This window comes from Pteropus alecto, unplaced genomic scaffold (genome assembly GCF_000325575.1).
Source record: "Pteropus alecto unplaced genomic scaffold, ASM32557v1 scaffold86, whole genome shotgun sequence".
Classification (NCBI taxonomy): Eukaryota; Metazoa; Chordata; class Mammalia; order Chiroptera; family Pteropodidae; genus Pteropus; species Pteropus alecto.
In genome coordinates this window covers 27,965,565-27,988,061 of record NW_006442109.1, presented here as the reverse complement: position 1 = coordinate 27,988,061, position 22,497 = coordinate 27,965,565, and the positions used below count along the sequence as shown (strand labels likewise).

The window sequence follows — 22,497 nt, the reverse complement described above, 5'->3', positions numbered from 1 at the left end:
TCTTTCGTTCCAGGATGTAGTTAATCTTTTCAATCGTTTTATTTAAACTGACCCCCAAAGCTCATATTACTTCCATCACACTCACTACTAATGGACAAATATGAATAAAAATTAAAATTAGGTAGTCCACTGTTGGGTCTCTTTCCTGGATTACAGCCAAATGAGTCGTCCAAGGACTGAAACTACAAGATTGACATGGAGAACTATTATTACAAGGTCCCCTGTCAAAGATCAAAATTAAATAAACATTTATCAAGCTGTATACTTAAAATCTGTGGACTTTCCCATATATGTTTTACTTCAGTTAAAACAAAACAAAACAAATATTTCATACAACAAGTACCTGAGTACTGTACCTTAAAAAGGAACTCTATGTCTTAAAACAGTCAGATTTCTTACTGTTTATCACTTCTACGGGTTTATGGCCTTTAGCATATTATTTAAGCTTTCTGAACTAACTTTAGACATTAACTAATTGCTGCAAAGATTTTAGATCTTCAAATATGCTATTGCTCATTATGTACAGAGTGCCACATTTCTGTCAAAAATCAGAAGGCTTTAACAGCATTCAAATAGCTGCCATGTGAAACTATTATCAATCTAATGTTAGTATGTAAAGAGCAACTGAATTTTAAAAAACCCACTAGATTTAAAATGGTGCAGCCAGTTTGGAAAACAGTCTGGCACTCCCTTCAAAGGGTAAACATAGAACTACCATATGACCAGTGATTTATCTCTTAGGTATATACTCAAGAGAAATGAAAACACATGTCCACACTGAAAACTTGTACTTAAATCTTCATGGCAGCATTATTCATAATAGCCAAAAAGTGGAAAAAACTCACTATTCATAGATATGATTCTTAATAGCCAAAAAGTAAAAACAATACAATTAATTCATCAACTGAAGCATAGATAAATAAAATGTAGTATGTCCATACAATGGAATGTTATTTGGCAATAAAAAGAAATGAAGTACTGATATATGCCACAACATAAATGAACCTTGAAAACATTATGCTAAGTGAGAGAAGCTACACACAAAGGACCTTATGCTGTTCCATTTGTCTGAAAAATCTAGACTAGACATTATTTAGAGACAAATGGTGGACTGATGACTGCCTAGGGCTGAGAGGAATAGGGAGAATGAGGGGCAATAGCTAAGGGGAGTGGGGTTTCTTGTGGGGGTGAGAAAATATTCTGGAATTAGACAGTGATGATAGTTAACACAACTACATAAATATACTAAAAACCACTGAAATGTATACCTTTAAAGGCTAAATTTCTTTGGTATATGAAATATATTTCAATAAAGCTGTCATTAGAACCACCACTACCATCAAAATATAAAGTTAAAATGATTTATCTTCAATTAATATAACTCAGAGGGTAAATTCCCAGCATGACAGTCTGAGATTTCTCTGAAACTCTCACCTCTTTATCTTTACTATACTTATTCTGGTGAAGTTTCTTATATTTGTGCAGCCGTAACATGTTATGAAGTTCTTCTCTGCTGAGATTGAGTTCTTCTTCCTCTTCTTCTTCCTCTTCTTCTTCTTCATCATCGTCTTCACTCTGAGAATCTGCCTCACTGGACTCATCACTTAGCAGAATGCTCTGAAAAAGGGAGGAAATAGAATGGACCTTCTCCTATGAAGCATTTCTTTTTATAATACGAGCATTTTTTCCAGATGCCAAAACAATGACAAAAACAGCTGGAGAACATTCATTCCAGTTTCCCTATGCTATTCTTTACCAATTCAACTGAAAAACAAAATGATACCACTTAAACCCAATGGGCACAAATTAAAGAGCACTAAAATGCAAATGCTATAAACATCAACAAGGCTAAATTTTTTTAAGTACTTACACTATACATAAGATAGTTTAACTAAATGTCAAATACCAAGGCAAAAAAAAAAAAAAAACCTAAAAAACTAAACAAAACAAAAAAAGACTTCTTTCTATAGGACAGAAAATACAGAAAGCAAGCTGTGATGGCTAATAAAGGAGAAACAACCCCAAAGCCACCAATGAGTGGGGAAACAAAATATTCAGATAATGAAATACTACTCATCCATAAAAAGAAATAAAGTGCTGATATGTGCCACAACATAAACAAACCTTGAAAATATCATGCTAAGTGAAAGAAGCCAGACACAAAAGGCAAAACATATTATATGATTCCGTTTATATGAAATGACCAGAAAAGGCAAATCCATAGAGAGAGAAAATAGATTAGTTGTTGCCAGAGGCTGGGGGTGCAGAGAATGGGAAATGACTGCTAATGAGTACAGAGGTTTCTTTCTGGAGTGATGAAAATGTTCTGGAATTAGATAGTGTTGATGGCTGCACAAAACTTTATGAATATACCAAAAATCACTAAATTATACATTTTAAAAGGGTAGATTTTATGGTATGTGATTACACCTCAATTTTTAAAAATGTGATGGCTAAACATAAAGATTTCTTCTGTATTCCCAATGGCTTCACTGATATGAAGCAAATCAGGCTTTTTACACACACGAGTTTTTAAAAGGGCCTAGTGATAGTAATAAGAGTATCTTTGTTACTTTGAGCTCTTCACAAGAAAAAGATGAAATAGAGAAATAATTAGTTTCAACAGAAGAAATGCTTTCCTTAACTCAGTTTGGCCAACAACAGTAATCTTCTAATAGTGGAAACCAGATTATTCTGCTCTTGTGCTTATAAACACTCCAATAGCTGGCTTACCACTGTCACTAGAGTAAACTACAAATTACTTAACATGGTGTATAAAGGCCTAAGTGATCAGGCTCAGGTCTCTAACCTCATCTTCTACCACTCCCTCACTCACTAGGCTCCAGCCACAGCAGCCTTCTTTCTTCTCTAAACATACTGAGTTGCTCCCTTTCTCAGGACTTCCGCAGTTCTTCTGATTGAAATGCTCATATCTTTAACATTCACATGGTTCTCTCTGATTATTCAGAAATTAGTTGAAATGTTACCTCTCTAAAGAAGCCATGTTTACTTATTTGTTTACAGGCTTACTCATTGCCTCTTTCCATTAGAATGTAAGCTCTATAAGGCAGGAACCATGTCTAGTCTACAATAGTACCTGGCATGTAGGATGTGCTCAACCAATATTTGGTGAATAAACTACTTCGGAACTGATAAAAAGTAAATTAATAATTCTGATTACAATGTAAGCCAGTGAGGACAAGGATCTTATCTAATATATATTTGTACTCCCTTGCTCTACACTGTGCTATGAACTCAATAATGTTTTTTAAAATGAACTTCATTGAGTACTCAAGACTTTTATTTCTTCAAAAAAACCACACCCAGAATAAGACTCATGTCTAGAAAAATCTCTGCCAATGTACCAAAATGAATCAATATCCTTTCCCTTTTATTTGAAATTTTAGTAGGTTATTTGAATTATAAACATTCTGCCTTCTCTTACCTTTAGCCACTTTCTGCTTTTCTTCAACTTAGAGAAGTTATATAAATTGCCTTTGTCAGATTTTGATTCTGTGTAAAGAAACATAAAAAATAATAAAATGAAAGGATGACTGCCCCGAGAGAACTGAGAGTCCAAAGAGGGATCTCACGACACACTAACCTGACTGTAGAACTCCATTCAGGGAGTATGTGCTTAACATTCCAGAATTGCTTGCTCCAGAAGTTTCACCAAGCAATGAATTTGGAGGTTCTTCCTTAACTTGTATTAAGGGATCCCCAGACTGGGGCAATAAAGGATTATTGTCATCCAGTCCATCTTCACTTTCATCACTATAAATTGAAGGAAGAATGGTAAAGCCACAGTCAGAGCTGACCCAAAATTATAATTTATGGTTAGTACGCTGAACATTTTATAGAAGAAACTGATCCTTTGAATAAGTCGACTGTCTTTTATTTGAAAGGAAGAAAAAAATACCAAACGCACTAAAAATCATAAAATATTTTAACCCTAAAATCTACAAGAATTTAGGAATCAGAAATGTGGCCAAACAGGAGACTTCCGGTCAAGATGGCAGGAAAAAAAAAAAAAAATCACACTGAACTTACTTCAAGTATCCTTCTTGTTGTTATTTGTATCTTTATGAGGCATTTTTTAAAAGAAGGAAATATGGACAAACATTATATTGGGAAGATGGACTAGCATACCTAGAAATATTCCTGTTGAAGATGGCTGATGTTTGTCGCAAGAAATGGTCCAACCGGAGGGCCCTCTCCAGGTACTGAAGATAGAGGGGCTTTGCCAGCTCAGTGCAGCCGCCATCGTCCCCGGCACCCAACTCCGAGGCCATAGAACAAATCTGTCTTCATGCACAAGGGTTTCCGACTGCACGGCTGTTGAATGGAGATAAGCAGTGAAAGATGAACTACTATTCATTCTCTCTTTATCTTGCCTCCTTGCTATCAATGTGAAGAGAAATCACACCTTGTAGAACACATGCAAGACAGCAATATGTAGAAAGATGATGATAAAAGTTCTTAATAGGCACTGCCTTCTAACGCAAAGGCAGAAGTTAAAAGGATAAGAAGATCAAAATACAGAAATACTGTCATATATCACAATGGAAATTCATATGCTTCTTTGAAAGAGCAACTTAAAATTTATATGTACTTCTTTTGCCCTACAATTAACAATTACATTAATCTAAATCTATACAAGTTCACTGTTGTACACATCACAGGGGAGCATCATCACATTGCTCTCAGCTTCATTTTCAAAAGAGATGCTCCCTTTTTTCATTTTGCATTTACATATGTGTGAGGTATTCCATTTACAAGAGAACAAATATATTGGCAGAGTATTTTATGCCATAAAGTATAAGATTCAGAAATAATTTAGAAAACTGGAGCAAGGAGAATAAAAGTGAGGATGGGAAACACAGGTATAACCTGAGCATTCTTTTCATTACCTTAAGTTGTTAAAGACAATGTTAGAGTCAGAATGTCTTCACTAGAGAAATAATCAATATAACAATTTTCCATCTTTCATATAACATCTTCTGCTTTCTACCTTGTTATCTTTAAAGAGTTAAGTGCCGAAGCCAGGATTAAATAATGTGATAACATAGATAAAGCAATCAACCACCTGACCTACAAAATTGACTCAATAAATGGCAAAGTATGTTTTAAAAGTTCATAATCTAACAAACTAAGGTATAAGCTTTAAAGGAAACAGTAATGTCTTTATCTTGAGTCGTCTTTTTATTATAGTTTTTTAAATTTTCCCAAAATAATCTTTCTACTCAAACGGAATGTCAGAAATTCTCCCCCCATTGAATTATAGATTTAAAACAATTTCTATCAAACTCCCAGCAGGCTGCTGCTTTTTTCAGAAATTGATATGCTGATTCTTAAAATTTACATGGAAACACATGAAACCAGAATAGTCAAAATAATTTTGAAAAAGAACAGGCTTGGATGACTTATACTTCCTGGTTTTAAGACGTCTTATAAAGCTACAGTGATCATGACAGTATGGTACTGCCATAAGGATGATCACATAGACCAATGGAACATATCTAAGAATACAGAGATAAACCCTTACATTTATGGTCAATTAATTTTTTTTTTTATTCTAAAATAATTTTATTTTTTATTAAAAAAATGTTTTATCTTTCAATTACAGTTGCATTCAATATTACATTAGTTTCAGGTATACAGCATAGTGGTTAAACATTTATAAAAGTTACTAAGTGATCCCCCAATAAGTCTAATACCCACCTGACACAGTACATACTTATTACAATATTACTGACTATATTCTCTATGCTATACTTTACATCTCTGTGACTATTTTGTAACTGTCAATTTGTACTTCTTAATCTCTACCTTTTTCACCCGTTCCCCAATCCTCTCCCATCTGGCAACCATCAGTTTGTTCTCTATAACTATGAGTTTGTTTCTTTTGTTTGTTCATTTATATTTTTCAGATTTCACTTATAAGTGAAAACATATGGTATTTGTCTTTCTCTGTCTGACTTATTTCACCTAACACAATACCCTCTACGTCCATCTGTGTTGTTGCAAATGACAACATTTTCATGGCCCAGTAATATTCCATTGTCTATCAATGGCACTTAGGTCACTTTCATATCATGACTGTTGTAAAGAATGCTGCAATGAACATAAAGATGCACATATTTTTTTCAAATTAGTGTTTTGGATTTCTTTGGATAAATACCCAGAAGTGGGATTGCTGGGTCATATATATGGTAGTTCCATTTTTAATTTTTTGAGGAACCTCCATACTGTTTTCCATCAGTATGCTATCCCACCATCCTTTTCTCCACATTCTTGCCAACACTTGTTGATTTATTGATGATCGCTATTCTGACAGGTGTGAGATGATAATCTCATTGTGGTTTTAATTTGCATATCTCTGATTAGTGACATTGAGCATCTTCTCATTTCTGTCTACCAGCCATCTGTATGTCCTCTTTGGAGAAATGTCTATTCAGATCCTCTGCCCATTTTTTAATTGAATTGTTCCTGTGTTATGTTGTATGCATTCCTTACATATTTTGGATATTAACCCCTTATTGGATGTACCATTGGCAAATATCTTTCTCCATTCAGTAGGCTGTTTTTTTGCTTTGTTGGTGGTTTTCTTTGCTGTGCTTGTATCTGTTGTAATAAAGTGGTCTAGTTTCATTTTTTTTGCATGTAACTGTCCAGTTTCCTCAACACAATTTATTAAAGAGACTCTTTAATCCCACTGTGTATTCTTGCCTCCTTTGTCATAGACTGACAATGCAGGCATGGGTTTCTTTGTGGGCTCTCTATTGTTCCACTGATCTATATACCTGTTTTTATGCCAGTACCATCTGTTTTGATTACTATAGGCTTGCAGTATAATCTGATACCAAGTAGTGTGATATCTCCAACTTTGCTCTTTCTCAAGATTGTTTTAATTATTTGGGGTCACTTGTGGTTCCATATAAATTTTAGGATTATTTGTTCTAGTTCTGTGAAAAATGTCATTCATATATCGACAGGGATTGCATTGAATTTAGATTGCTTTGGATAGTATGAACATTTTAACAATGTTAATTCTTCCTATCATGAGCACGCTACATGCTTCCATTTATTTCTATCTTCTTCAATTTCTTCATTCAATGTCTTATAATTTTCTTTGTACAGGTATCTTACTTCCGTGGTTAACTTTATTCCTAGGTACTTTTTTCTTTTGATGCGATTGTAAATAGAAGTGTTTTCTTAATTTCTCTGATAGGTCATTATTGGTGTATAAAAATGCAATAGATTTCTGGATATTAACTTTATATCCTGTCACTTTACTGAATTCATGTATCAGTTCTAATAGTTTTTTGGTGAAATCTTTAGGGTTCTCTATATATATCAGGACATCTGCAAATTACAGATCTTTTTAATGTTTTGCTGAATTTGGTTTGCTAACATTTTTGTTGAGTATTTTTGCATCTATAGTCATCAGGAATACTGGCCTACAATTTTCTTTTTTGTAATGTCTTTGGTTTTAGAATCAGAGTAATGCCGGTCTCACAAAATGAGCTTGGGAGCCTTCCCCTCTCTTCAATTTTTTAGAATAGTTTGAGAAGAACAGGTGTTAATTCTTCTTTGAATGTTTGGTAAAAGGTTGAATGAAGGTACAGCTCTTATGAGATTAACTATAGCTTTAAAGCTTTTAAAGTACTAAAGACAATCTGTAGCAGGTTATGAGCTACAGCTTATACAAAAAGCCAAACTTTAAGGAAACAAAATAACTGAATTTCCCATCTCTGCTCTTCTGTAACTCAGAGAGTCTGTTGCCCGTTTAAACCTATTATGACTGAATGTGATTTACTGAATCAGATCCAGAGGTTATACTGATAATTTGCAAGGCTATAGCACAAATAGCACGATTGGGCCAAATAAATGAACTCTAAAATATTTCAATAGATAAAGAAGGTAAGACCAAAAAAAGTGAAATGTTATTTTCACATGAACATTAGAGTAACATTTCATTCACTCAGCCATTCAATTTCTGAACTCTAAGTGCAGTGTAAAAAAAGTATTTCCTTTGGAAAATTCAGTTTAATAGAGGAAGCAAGACTTCAACATAAATAACTACAATAAAAAGTACATGGGCAGTCACTTAGAGATGTATAGATAAAGTGCAATGGGAGATTAGGAAAAGGTGATTACTTATGAGTGTTAGATTATGTCAAATGTTATATGAGAATCTATAACCACTATAGACTACATTATCTACATATCTGCATCTCTGATGAGAAAACTGCAGGTTAGGTTATGGAAGACCCTTATATGTACGTATGACCAAAAGAAAATGAAAAGTCTGATGTATATGATCATATAAAATTTAATCCTTCCAACTTCACAGAAAGCAAGCCCAGGCCAGATCGCTCCACTGGTGAATTTTACTAAACATTTAAAGTAAAATTAATACCAACTCTTCACAAACTCTTCCAAATAATAGAAAAGAACACTTGCCACATCATTCTGAGGCTAGTATTACCCTGATTCCAAAATCAGGCAAATATATCACAATAAAATTATAGACTTATATCCCTTATAATATAGACAAAAAAAATCCTCAACGAAATATTAACAACTGAACCCAGCAATATATAAAAGGGATTATACACCATTACCAACTAGAATTTATACTAGGAATGCAAGGTTGGTATAACAACTATAAATCAACCAACATACTATACCACAATTAAAAACAAAGGATAAAACCCACTTGATAATCTCAATAGACACAGAAAAATTATTTTACAAAATCCAACACTACTTCAAAATAAAAACTACTCAACCAGGAATGGAAGTGAACTCCTTCAACCTAATAAAGGGCATCTATGAAAAACTCACAGCTAACATCATACCTAATGGTAAAAGACAGAATGCCATCCCCCTTAAGATTAGGAACAAGACAAAGTTGTTCGCTTTCACAATTTCTATTCAAAATTGTACCAAAAGTTCTAGCCAGGGCAATTAAGAAAGAAAAAAAAGAAAAAAGAAAAAAGGCATCTAGACTGGAAAAAAAAGAAGTAAAACTATATTTATAGATGACATGATCTTGTATATAGATAGATAATCCTAAGGAATGTGCTAAAAAAAATGATTAGAATAAATAAGCTAAGTCATCTTTTAGGATACAAGATCAATTTACAAAAAGCAAATACGTTTCTATACACTAACAATGAACAATCTGAAAATGAAATTAAGAAAACACTTCCACTAACCGGCAGCATTAGAAAGGACGAAATATCCCCTCACTATCTTTCCAAGCCTCTCTTGCTCCCTTCTCACTCTCTGTCTCTGAGAGGAGACCACACTTTGTAGAGCGTTACCCCTTTTCTAATAAACTTTCCTTTTGACTCTAAAAAACAAAGAAAACCTAGGAATAAATTTAACCAAATACATGTACTGAAAACAAGACACTGTTTAAAGAAATTAAAGAACTAGATAAATGAAAAGACATCTCATGGTCCATGGATCAACTGATTTAATATTTTTAGTATGGCAATGATATACAGATTAAATGTAACACCTATCAAAATCCAAGCTTTGTTTTTTGTTTTTTTGCAGAAATAGACAAGCTGATCCTAAAATACATATGGAAATGCAAGGGATCTACGATAGCCAAAACAATCTTGAAAATGAAGAATAAAGTTGGAGGACTCATACTTCTTATTTTAAAACTTACTGCACAACTGCAAGAATTAAGATGTGTAGTACTGACACAAGGCTAGACATACAATGAATGAAACAGAATTGAGAGTCCAGAAATAAACTCTTACATCTAGAGTCAATTGATTTCCAACAAGGGTATCAAAATAATTCAGTGAAGAAAGAATAGCCTTTTTAACAAATGGTGCTGTGACAACTGAATAGTGGTGGCATACAAAAGAATTAAGTTGGACCTCTTCCTTACACTATACACAAAAATTAACTCAAAAAAATATCACAGACATAAATAAGAGCTAAAACTATAAAACTCTTACAAGAAAACATAAGGGTAAATCTTCATGACCCCAGATGAGGTAATGGTTTCTTAGATATACCAACAGCAAAAGCAACAACAAAAAATAGATAAACTGGGCTTCATTAAAATTAACATTAGTGCTATAAATGGAAACTCACAAATGGGAGAAGATAATTTGCAAATTATATGCCTGATATGGGACTGAGCGCGAGTATATATTTTTAAAAACTCTTAAAACAATAATAAAAAGACGGTAACCCAATGTCGAAAAAAGAATGTGAATAGACATTTCTCCAAAGAACATATACCCATGGCTAATAAGGACATGAAAAGATGCTTTAACATTATTAAGCACCAGGGAAATGCAAATCAAATCCATGAGATACTTAGCAACCACTAGGATGATTATAATAAAAAAGATAGATAATAATGAGTTCACAAGGATGTAGAGAAAATGGAACTTTCATATACTATCTCTGGTGATAATGTAAAATGGAGTAGCCAGTTTGTAAATGTTTGGCAGGTCCTCAAAAGGTTAAACATAGTCTATGGCCATGCCACCCTGAACAACCCCGATCCGGTCTGATCTTGGAAGTTAAGCAGGATCGAGTCTGGTTAGTACTTGGATGGGAGACCCCCTAGGAAGTCCAGGTGCTGTAGGATTAAAAAATTAAAAAATAAGGGATTGTAAGCTGACAAGGTCCTTGCAATCTATGAGGTCAACCAAGGGTTGCCTCACCTAAAAAGAAAAAAATGGTTAAACATAGAGTTACCATATGACCCATCAATTCCACTTCTAGGTATAACCAAGAGGAATAAAAACATATGTCCACCAAAAGAAACTTAGATATGAATCTTCCCAGCAGTATTCACAACAGCCAAAAGGTGGAAACAACCCAAATGTCCATCAACTGACGAATGGATCAAAAAAATGTGATGTACCCCTACAATGGAATATTATGACAATAGAAGGGAATGGAATACTGAGAGATGCTATGTGGATGAACCTTGAAAACATTAGGCTAAGTAAATAAGCCAGTCAACAAAGGCCTCATATTGTATGATTCCATTTATATAAAATACCCAGAAAAGGCAACTTCATAGAAACAGAAAATAGATTAGTGGTTGCATGGGGGTAGAGGGGAATGAGCGACTGCTAATGGGTAGTGGTTTCTTTTTGAGCTGAGGAAAATATTCTAAACTTAGACTGTGGTAGTTGCTGCAATTTTGTGAATACAGTATACTAAAACCAATGAATATACTATAACCATACATACTTTAAATGGGTAAATTTTATAGACTGGGAATTAGATCTCAATAATGTTAGTCAAGTATCACTTCTGCACAGAAAAAAATACAATTAAAAAGTAAATGACAAATTGTGAAAAATATTTGCAACACTTTACAAATTTAAATCTCATACAGAGGGTTCTTACAAAATTCTAGCAGCAGTATAATACCTCTGGTACACAAGAACCCACCCAATAATTTTTCTGTTTAAAGTAATTGTTACTATTATTATCCTACTTACAGATAAAAAACAAAAATTGATACGTTATAGAACTTGCTCAAGATCATGCAATTTAATAGGGAATGTGGATTAGAATCCAGATAATCTGACCCCTCATCTTTGACTGCTATGCTATAAGACTAGAAAACGTCTGGAAAGTTATATCCCAAACAACAGAAGGTGTTTATTCTAGAAATTGGACTAAGAGAAACCTCCTCTACTTTCTATTTTTTAATTTCAATTTTAATATTTTTCAAAATTCTTAATGTTATTTTTCAAATAAATTTACAAATTTATATATATTGAAAAGTACAGATATTAAATACAAAAATAGTTTGATGATACACAGATATATCAAGAATTGCTCATTACCACAGAAAGTTCTTTCAGTCAAGCTTTTTGCTTCTTCCCAGTCAATTCCTATCTCTTGCTCTAGAGGGAATTGTTCAGATTTCTATCACCACAGATTAATTTTGCATGCTCTAGAAATTTATACAACAAGAATCACACTGCACATATACTTTTGTTTTTTAGCATGTTTTGTAATTCATCCACGGTAGTATCAGTAGTTCACTACTTTTTGATGCTGAATCGGATTCCAGTATAAGAGTGAATAAAACCAAATTTATGTATTCACCTATTGATGGATATTTGGATTTTCGTTTCTTTAGGTAAATTCCTGGGAATGGAACTACTAGGTCAGAGGTATGTATATGTTTAACCTTATGAGAAACCACCAAATAATTTTCCAAAATGGTTCTATTTCACATTCCCACTAACAAAGAGTTCTAGTTGCTTCCCATCTTTGCCAACACTTGGTGATATGACATATCAAATCTCAAAATCACTGGTTTTAATTTGTACGTCCCTACTGATTGAAGAAGTTGAGCACCTTTTCACATGCTTATTGGCCATCTGTATAACTTCCTTTGTAAAATGTCTTTTTTATCACATTTGAAAAAAATTGTAATTTTACTGTTGAGTTACAGGAATTGAGTTACAAGGGAAATGAGTTACAATTCCCTTGCCAGATATATGTATTACTACCACCATATATTCATGGATTATAAAATTATTATTAAGATGTCAGCTGTCCCCTGATTCTCAATCAAATCCCAAAAGAGTTTTTGAAGAAACTGACAAGCTTAGCCTAAAATTTATACGGAAATACAAAGGACCCAGAAGAGTCCAAACAAGTTTAAAAGATGAACAAAGTTGGAGTATATGCTATCTGATTTCAAGACTTATAAAAAGTTAGAGTAATCAAAATGGTACTGCACTGGCATAAGGAGAGACAAATAAAACAATGGTACAGAATAGAGTCCAGAAAGAGGCCCGGTTACATGATCACACTGATTCTTGACAAAGGCACTAAAATGATCCAACAGGAAAAGGAAAGCTTTTCCAACAAATGTTGCTGGAACAACTGGAGATCCATATGTGGTGTGTGGGGGGGTGAACCTCAAACTCCTATCTCATACCATACACGAAAATAAAATTGAGAGATGAATCACAGACTTAAATGTAAAGGTAAATGATAAAGCTACCAAAAGAAAATATAAGAACATATCTTTGTGACCTTGGAATGGGTAAAAATTTCTTAAATAGGACAAAGACAGCACTAACCATAAAAGAAAATACTGAGAAACTGACTACATCAAAATTAGAAACTTCTACATTAAAAAAATTGTTAATCATTATTTGCTTGGTTTTACTCTTTATCAGTTAGCAAGGGTATTAAAAAATCAGTCTGCACTGGGCATTAAAACAATATGCAATCAAACTAAGTGGCTGCCTTTGCAACAACACACCAAATAAAGGTGAAAATTCCCAACACAAATGTCTGGTTTTTCATGTAAGTCTGTTGGGTTCCAACACTACCCAGAAATATTCCAGAAGATCCTAGTATATGTTCTCTTTTGCAGCTCTCAGATTAGGATTAAATTTCCAGCCACTATGTGCTCCTCTAGTACCAGTATGAGGGAAGATACTAAAAGCTCCTATGATATATGCCATACTTAACCAGCATCCTTTACTGGTGTAAAAAAAAAAAAAAAAAAGCAAAAGTGTCTTTACCAACTCTCCAATTTTTTGAAGAAGCAACAATTTATTGTATACTTAATGGACAAATAATTTCTCTTAGTTCTCTTATTTGGATCTATACCATTGTGATTGTTCTTTACCCTAGGTCTTTCTGCATTACCTTATTACTTGTTGTTTAAAAAGCAAAGAATCAAATGCAATACCAGAAGTAGTTGGAAGTCTTAGTACCAGAATAATTCCCTTTGGTTCACAACGTGGATGCCTGTACTAATACACAAAGCACACAGTAACTGCTTTTCTTTGGTTTCCTTTTTTAAATAATTAAAATGGATTAAATGAGCAAAACATCAAAAATACAGGGGGGAAAATAATTCGAATACCAAAAGAGAACACATAATTCTGATGGTATAAATACTGATAAAAAACTTAATGAAATTCTCACTTAAATCATCTTTTTCCTACCCAATAAAATTTACTTGTATCACTACATTCAGTTGAAATAAAGGTTACCAGTGACTTTTTTTATTTTGCTAAATCTAAATTATGAAAATATCTTTTTGCAATTCTGTAAAAAATAATTGGAGGGAAAAGTTTTTCACAAATATTTTGAGAAAGAGTAAGTAATTAGGTTTGAGAGGGCATTCATTTCCTGCCCACCAAAAATTATACAACTTTAACAAAAACAAGTTCAATGGCTCAGCTAAAAAACATTTATGCATTCCCTGAAATGTTTCAAATAATCTTAACAAAAAAAAAGAACTCCTTCAAAGCCAGCCTCTGTTGAAAGTAAAAACTCTAGTTCTGGCATGATGGGCGGAAAGATAAAAGGACCTAACACAGAATGAGAGCACACCAGTGTGAGGGGCTTTAATAATACGAGCTCCTTTAATCCTCAAAATAATTAAAATCTTATTATCATTTGAGTTAAGTTCAATAATTTGCCCAAGCCAGAATTATAACTCATATCTATTACCACTGGCTCCAAAACTTGATTCTTCACTACCAGACTCTGCTATGACATAAAAATAAAAAAGCATCATGACTAGGGTGACCATATCTCCTAGCTGGTTTGCCTAAGACAGTTTAAGTTTATGCCTGTTTTCCTAAGCATAATTACTAACAGTCACTCTCCCTTTGCTTTCAAAAGTATTCACATTTGAACAATAAATATTTGGTCACCCTACACATGGCAAATAAGAGGTAAGTAAATCACAAAGCACTCTTTAAATATTCAAGTTGAACCAAAACTTTCCATTCAGACCACTGAATATTTACTAAGAGACTACTATATACCAGATACTGAATTAAACACAAGGAGAAAAGAACTTGTCCTCAAGGAGCAGATGCTGATAGAGCCCTCTACATGGAGGCCAGAAACCACCTGCTCAACCAAAGGGATCACTACAAAAGCATGAGAACAGTCTAGCAAATTAACAAGCCCAGAGTTTACCCAAAGTTCCAGAGATAAAAATAACAGCTGCATTTTAAATGGAATAAAGAACTCCTGACTAAAAAAGAATGGCCCTTTCTTTCATAAATTTCTAAAATGGCAAAGAGAAAAATATTTTGGCCTACCTAACAGGTATATTGTGAGAAAGAAAAAACGCTTATATCCACATTTCCCCTTCCCAACTTTTCACCCTTAATGAAATCAGGATATTGTACCAAAAGAAATGTTACCAAGGTCAAAATAAAAAAATCAATTACAATGCATATGCTTTCTTCTAGGAAAGAACCATTTCAACTTCCTAGAAGAATATCTTTACCAAGATGGGGAACTAAAACATCTTATCGGAATTATAAAACAGCCTTACTAGCACAACTGCCTCCAGGGAGTTCTATAGTAAACACCACAGAGAGGATTTGGTCAAAGAAGTGTAATCCCTATTTATTAAGCATTTAGAGTCTAAATATTACTAACTCAAAAAATCCTAAAGGGAAGAAATGTTTCCTGAAGTAGCTGGTGAACCCTTCACATGGTAATTTAAAAAAATTTTTTAAATTAGGCTATGTTAGAGGTCCTAGGCTATATATTTCATAAGTCTTTTGGTAAAAAATACCCAATATGAATTAGTAACACTTTATCAAATTAAAAATTTGAAAACATTGCTAAAAATTCCTCTTACTGAAGAATCAGTGACTTCGATTTTCACAGCTAGATCCATGAAAACACTTACCTTTTTCAGGAAATAAGATAGCTGAGAAAAAAAAAATCCTCCCGCAGAAGAGACGAAGGACTGCATTCTCAGCCCAGAAAATCTTGAGCAACTCAGTTCATTCCTCAGCAAAGGGAAGATAACATTAACTTACTTGATAGTTACTTGTGAAAAATAAAGATCCCACACTAAATGCTAGAAAAATTTAGTTACCAGTTCCGTATAGTTAACCCTCCATTACTACATGAGTGATGGTGAAAGGCTATTATTAAGAATAAAGGGCCATCTATAAACAACCGAAATTCCAATATCCACCTTTACATTTAGTTTTCCTATAGTAAAAGTACATTCATTTATTAAATTACATCTTTAGGTCAATAGAGACTCTTAAATGTCAATTTTACATTATGGGTTATCATCTAATGCTGCTTTGTTTATCCTGCTGCTCAAATTGTTCCAGTTTTGATCATTGGGAACTTTTTGGTCATTGGCTCCTGTGCTCCTTTGACATGTGCTCATCAATGTGAGGTCGTGGTTGATGTGTTATGGTGGTGGTGGTTGGAGCGCTTCCTTACTTCTGGCACTACAAGATGCTCCAGGCTCATCTTGTATATTTCCTAGAATTGGCCATTTCTCCAAGTTCTAGTTCTTTTTATTGGATAATGGTATTAGAAACCAAGATCTGGGTACCAGGTGTGTACTCCTAGTTTTCTTTCTTTTAACCTTCTCAGCTGACAAGAGCACAGAAAAACTGTGTATATAAACCCAAGTATGTACATTATCTATGAATATCTCAGTATGTAACCATTGGTATCTGTATTAAGCTAAACATGGTTTCATACTCTTATCTTCAACTCTAATCCATTACCATATGGATCATTCTAGCTTCCTTCCCATTTATCTATAAATTCTCACTCCAACAGTAAGAAGCCTGTCTCCTGCCATTTACTTAATTTGTTCAATTACATTATACATGTATATCAGTATCAGAATTAACTTGTACCCCCATGGGACACAATTTTATCAATTAGACTACAGTGCTTATGTGCAATTCTTATTTTTCTTAGATTCCACTCATTTCCAAGGTTATTTAGGTAAGCATTACTCTTCTCCCCTTTTGAGTAAGGTTGTTTCATACATGTGTAATACAATTAGATTCTCTTGTCACAGTCTGTCTACATTCCTTCCTGGGATCCTTGACTTCCTAAATGATTTTTGCTTAATTTGCACGCATTAAAGTTTACTCTTTGTGCTGAAAAGCACTATGGGTTTTGACAAATGCATAATGTTATGTATCTACCATTATGGTATTCAATAGAATAGTTTTGTCAAGCAATATCTTCACTGAATTAAATACTGCAGTCCTCTATGAAAGCAGCACGGTAGGGTATAAAGAGAAGCTGAAGTCGAGAGCTGTGAGTTTAATGCTATTGACAAGCCACTGGTAGACTTTAAGACTATCAGCAATTCTCTGTGTCCCAATATCCTCACTGTAAAATAAGGAGGTTCAATTAGATGATAATAATATATAACATTTATTAAACACTTATTAAACACTTAATATGTGTCAGGAATGGTGCTAAGCACTTCAGAAGTATTTATTTCTAACAACTCTATATATAAAGTGATACTATTATCAGCCCCCACTTAAAAGATGGGAATTGAGGCTTAATAATAACTTGTACAAGATCACCTAGCCAGGGAGTTACAGAGCCTAGACTCTAGAGTAAGAGTCGGCACAATATGGCCTGCATGTCAAATCCAGCCCATTGCCCATTCTTGTAAATCTAGACAGATATAGATGGTTTTTACATTTTTAAATAATTGGGGGGGAAATCTTATTTAGTGACACACAAAAATTATATGAAATTACAATTTCAGTGCCCACAGATAAAGTTTTATTGGCAAACAGCCCCACTCGTTCATTTACATATTGACTATGGCTGCTTTCACATTACAATGGCAGAGCTGAGTAGCTGCAACAGAGAAGGTATGACCAGCAAGGCATAAGATTTATCATGTGACTCTTGATAGGAAAACTTTTCCAAGCCCTACTCCAGAAGCTTGGGCAATTATATTCTGAGAATGACTCTTAGAAGGACAAACTATTACTAACATTAGAATGACATCCTGGACAGAAATATTTTGAGGCTAAACTAAAAAGTTCTATGTTGCAATATATACCTCTTTGAGTTATAATATTAAATAGAAAGATATTTCTATTAACATCTACTGGTATTCATTACATAAAGATTAATGCATAACTATTTTCTTTATTGATATAATTTTCCTCTGCCTTATCTAAAAAAGATCTGTGGTATTTTCTACTAATAAAAAGATTCTGATTTCCATACTTTATAAATTAAAACTCTAGATTACTAAATTCCTGATTAAACTGTCACAATAAAATGGCACTTGTAATTATAGCTTACACTTGAAGCAAGAGCACTATGTGCCAGGTACGAGTCTAGGTATTTCTATGTACTCATAGATTTCTCTCACAATTATTCTCTATAAAGTAGGTACTACTATTATTCTAATTTAACAGATGAAGAAACAGGCTTAAATAGCTTTCCAAAGACCACACAGATAACAAGAGGGAGAGCTAAAATTTAAACATGTGTCATCTGTCTCTACGATCTAAAAGGGATTGGGCTATCCTACACTGCCATTGGATTATAATGCTTCTGTTAACAAGGTAGAGTAGGGCCTTTAAGCAAATAAAAAGAATATCTCAATACGTTAAAAAAAATAAATTAAAAACAAACAAACCCTAAATACTAGTAATTCCTATCAGTACCTCAAAAGAAACATTTAGGTCTATACTAGTAATTCCTATCAGTACCTCAAAAGAAACATTTAGGTTTATACTTCTCTATGGTCACTTGAGATAATTGTGTTTATCTTTGCAGAGCCCCTCTGTACTCGTCAAATAGATACAAACTGTATCAATTCGCTGTACACCCCCCAGAGTCCACATAGTCCCTTGAGTGTGGTAGATGCTCAACAAATGGTTATTGAGAAGATCAAAAAGCATTCACTAGGTGTTCAATAAATATTTATTGAGTAAATTAACAGAATAAAGAGTTTCGTAAACCATTAGGTACAAGTATCATTAAATGGTTTGTTGACCTGAAATGAATTACGGCTGGATCACAAAAGTCCTGGCTTTGTAACCCTTAAATTATGTCTGGTCTGTTCTTGAGCCTTAGCCACCTTCTGTGCTAGTAAGTTTCATAAACAAACCAGTCATTACTCAAGCCTTGTCAAACAATATTCATCTTCCAAGACAGTTCTAATTTTCCAGGATTATTATTCGTTTTTCCTAATTCAATACAATTTAATCATAGTCCATCTCAGTCTTCATTATTCCACTGTAGAGTAAAATTTATCTTCGTATAAAAGCCTCACCCTTGCCTTCATCATTTATACTGCCATTTTTTGGAAACTTCCTCCTGCTTAATTTGCTCTTCCTTCAGGTACAATAATTAGAACTCATTCATTCAATAGCCTAAGAGTGGATGTACTGTGGCTTTGTACCAACTGTAACACGCAATCCTGGAGGCACCTTATTTGTTCTTTTACAAGGAATAAGAATAGTTTTAGTACCATTACCAAAAGGTGAACTCTACACTTGAATAACCCTGAGAAAAGCCTATATGCCATAGATATTGTTTCTTCCTACTACTTAAGTTTCCCCTCTTCCAAATCAAAACTAAATATATGTCACAACCTTTGGTATGTTAATTTCTTAAAAGATGAAAATTTAACATTCATCAATATGCTTTTCATAGTTAATGTCATGTAATCTCAGAAGTGAAAATTATTATCTCCATTTTATAGATAAGAAAAACTTAAAAAAAAAAAAGTTCAGCAACTTACCCAGTGATATAAGTGGGACTCAAACTCAAGTCTTTTTATGTCCAAAAACAATGTCTTTCCATTATGCTACCAGGTTTCTCCTTAGCTGGACTATCATCTGATTTTCCCATTAAATCATGTTCGTGTTCTTGTGAACATGAATTTAAGAGTCAATAATAATCCTACTTATTTTGAAACCACTGGTTTGCCCCATATGAAATAACTCAGTTATGTGTCCCGGACACTCTAGCAGAGGCTCTTATACTATGAGTTTTAAACTACTGTTCCATGAACTTGCATGGAAAAAAAAATTACATCTTTATTTTCACTAACCTATAACTGAAAGTAGCATTTCTTCCAATTCTGAATGTAGGCAGCATACCACAGTGATATTTAGCAGAACTATCACTAGTCGTTATTTAACTCAATAATAAAAACAAATTTCTTATATTACAAATAATTTAAATATGTGAACTATACTTTATACATTTAAAAGTCATACTGAGAAGGGGTTCACAGGCTTTAGACTGCAAAAGCATCCAGAGCACATAAAAAAAGTAAGAATCCTGCCTTCTTTAGAGACCATCGCCACAGGCTGTCAATCCTTGGTAGGTAAGATTTATAAAAGCATGTCACAGTTTACTCACCCATCCTCTAGTCCATTCAAAATAAGGACAGCATTTAATCCCAGAGATTTTTCAATAGCTAAATGTCAGTTACATTTGCTGTTTTTGATTTCCTACTTCAGATCTAACATGTATAGAAATCTCTCTTGTGTATCTATTAAACACAGGCATTAAGTGTCTTTGTGATCAACTTTTCAAACCGAAGCAAACCTACTGCATTATGATTAGCAAGTGAATCTAACACTTCTCTAACTAAATTTCTGATTTAACCTAAGAAATGGTCTGAATGTTTGTGTCTGGCTACCTCAATTCATATGTTGAAATCCTAACCCCCAAAGTCATGGTGTTAGGAGGTAAGACCTAGCCCTCAAAATTTTAGGATTAGTGCCTATAAAAGGTGGTTAGTAAGTATTGGTTAGTTAGTAAGTATTAGTGACTACGCTATTCTCATCCTCTACATGCTAAGTATTAAATTTTGTATACTTAAGATCCACCTTTAAAATCTGTCATCAAATTCACTTATGTTCCTACACAAACTCAAAGTTTCCTATTAACCCTATTCCGTTCTGACTACTCTAAAATTCACTGCATTCCAGCATTTGTTTTGTGTGAACTTGTATGTTGACATAGTACTATGACAAAGTTTCATTAAGTGAAATTATAACACCATAGTTCACGGTCTGTTGCTTATACAACCACATTTCCACCTTGATATACTCAAAATGTTTTTTAGTCATAAACTTTTCTAATCATATTTGTGCTCTTTATAATTATTTCCTATCAAAAGACAGATCTTTAAAAATTGGTTTGGATTCTTCTGAAACAAAAAAAAATGTGGAGGAAAAGAACACAGTAAACTAAAATAATGAAATTAATCCTTAAAAATTCAAATGTTTTAAAATCTAGTAGCCATGCAACTTTACCATATGTAATCATCTCAAATTGTCATTTTATAGGAAGACCTTGTGAATTTCAAGCATAAAACACAATGTGAATGGAATATTATTTGGCAATAAAAAGGAACGAAGTTCTGATAAACATACATACGTAGATGTATGTTTATCTACAACATAAATGAACCTTGAAAACATTAAGTGAAAGAAGCCACCCATAAAAGGGTACATATTATGTGATTCCGTTTTTACAAATACCCAAGATAGGCAAATTATAAAGACAAAATAGATTAGTTGCTAAGGGCTGGGGAAAGAGAAATGAGGAGTGACTGCTAAAGGAGCTTCTTTCGAGGGTGATGAATTAGATAATGATAGCTGTACAACTCTATGAGTATACTAAAATCACAGAATTGTACACTTTAAAAATGCTTTTTGGTATGTGAATTATAGGTCAATAACGCTGTTACTTTAAAAAATGAATAGCCACAGCTAGTAAACCACAATGAAAATTTTCTTGGGAAAGCAAATCAAGAAAGTCACTGATTGGAAAAGTTGAGCTGGTTACCTGCGATGTTAACGAGGTCGACCCCCTAATTACCTCTCCTATTCCTACCAACAAGTACAGGAACAAGAAACTATACAGTGTATGAATCAAAGAAGAGTTTGGCACAGTTGGCTGTTGTTAACTAAAATAGTGCCTTCCTGGGCTCTATCACTCCGAAACTGTAGGGGGCTTCCAACCTCGGTGATTACGGAAGTAGTTTTCATCAGCCAAGTTCAAGAAAGACTGTCAAATAGGATGACACTTTCCTAGAGGCCCTACAAAAGCTTAAAGATCAGAAAGTGTCACCTGCACACTTCTAAGTCTGTGCTCGTATTAGGCTACCCCCACCAAACACCAACAAGCAGCATGCACCACTGACCCATACGCCAACTTACTCCTCATAAATTAACACACTATCAATCTCTTGGATCTCATTTGCTTAAAAGGACAGGTGTGACACTCACAGGGTTTCCACTCGAGCCCAACCAGCCCCCGCCCTGCCCCACCCCACCCCCAAACCTACACACGTGTTAGCCCGACACCGCCCCACCGGGTCCCACGTGCACCTGGTCTAACACACTCCCCACGTGTGGGCGCCCCACGGGCTTCCTCGGCTGGCTGAGGTCACCGCGTGACCCCAGATCTCAGAGGTATGAAAGGGAAAGGACAAGGCCCAGGTCCCTGAGGTCCCAACCCTACGGAGAGTGTTCACACCCATCCTCCCCACTAACCCCAACAAATCCAAGGGCCGGGGGCGACGGCCCCTTTAAGACGCGGCCCAGTTGTCGCCCGCAGAGAGGGGCGCAACGGGCCCTACACGCCCCCCCCCTCCGTTCGCCCACCCACGTCTAGACGCCTCACCTCGGGCCGCCGGGCCCCGCCGCCGCAGCGGCGGCG

At 34.4% G+C, this 22,497-nt stretch overlaps 1 protein-coding gene and 1 pseudogene across 1 annotated transcript in view; one reads left to right on the top strand and one right to left on the bottom strand.

Moving 5' to 3' along the window:
* The window catches only part of INO80 (INO80 complex subunit), a 117,978-nt gene extending 95,481 nt beyond the window's left edge, over positions 1-22,497 (bottom strand). Inside the window, exons 1-5 of the mRNA XM_006920475.2 lie at positions 22,462-22,497; positions 4,150-4,335; positions 3,605-3,774; positions 3,446-3,513; positions 1,435-1,617 (exon numbers count right to left, since the gene is read on the bottom strand). Of these exons, the coding sequence (XP_006920537.1) occupies positions 1,435-1,617; positions 3,446-3,513; positions 3,605-3,774; positions 4,150-4,292 (564 nt within the window). The 5' untranslated portion in view covers positions 4,293-4,335; positions 22,462-22,497. The remainder of the gene's footprint in view (positions 1-1,434; positions 1,618-3,445; positions 3,514-3,604; positions 3,775-4,149; positions 4,336-22,461) is intronic.
* LOC112469758 lies at positions 10,512-10,630 on the top strand (annotated as a pseudogene).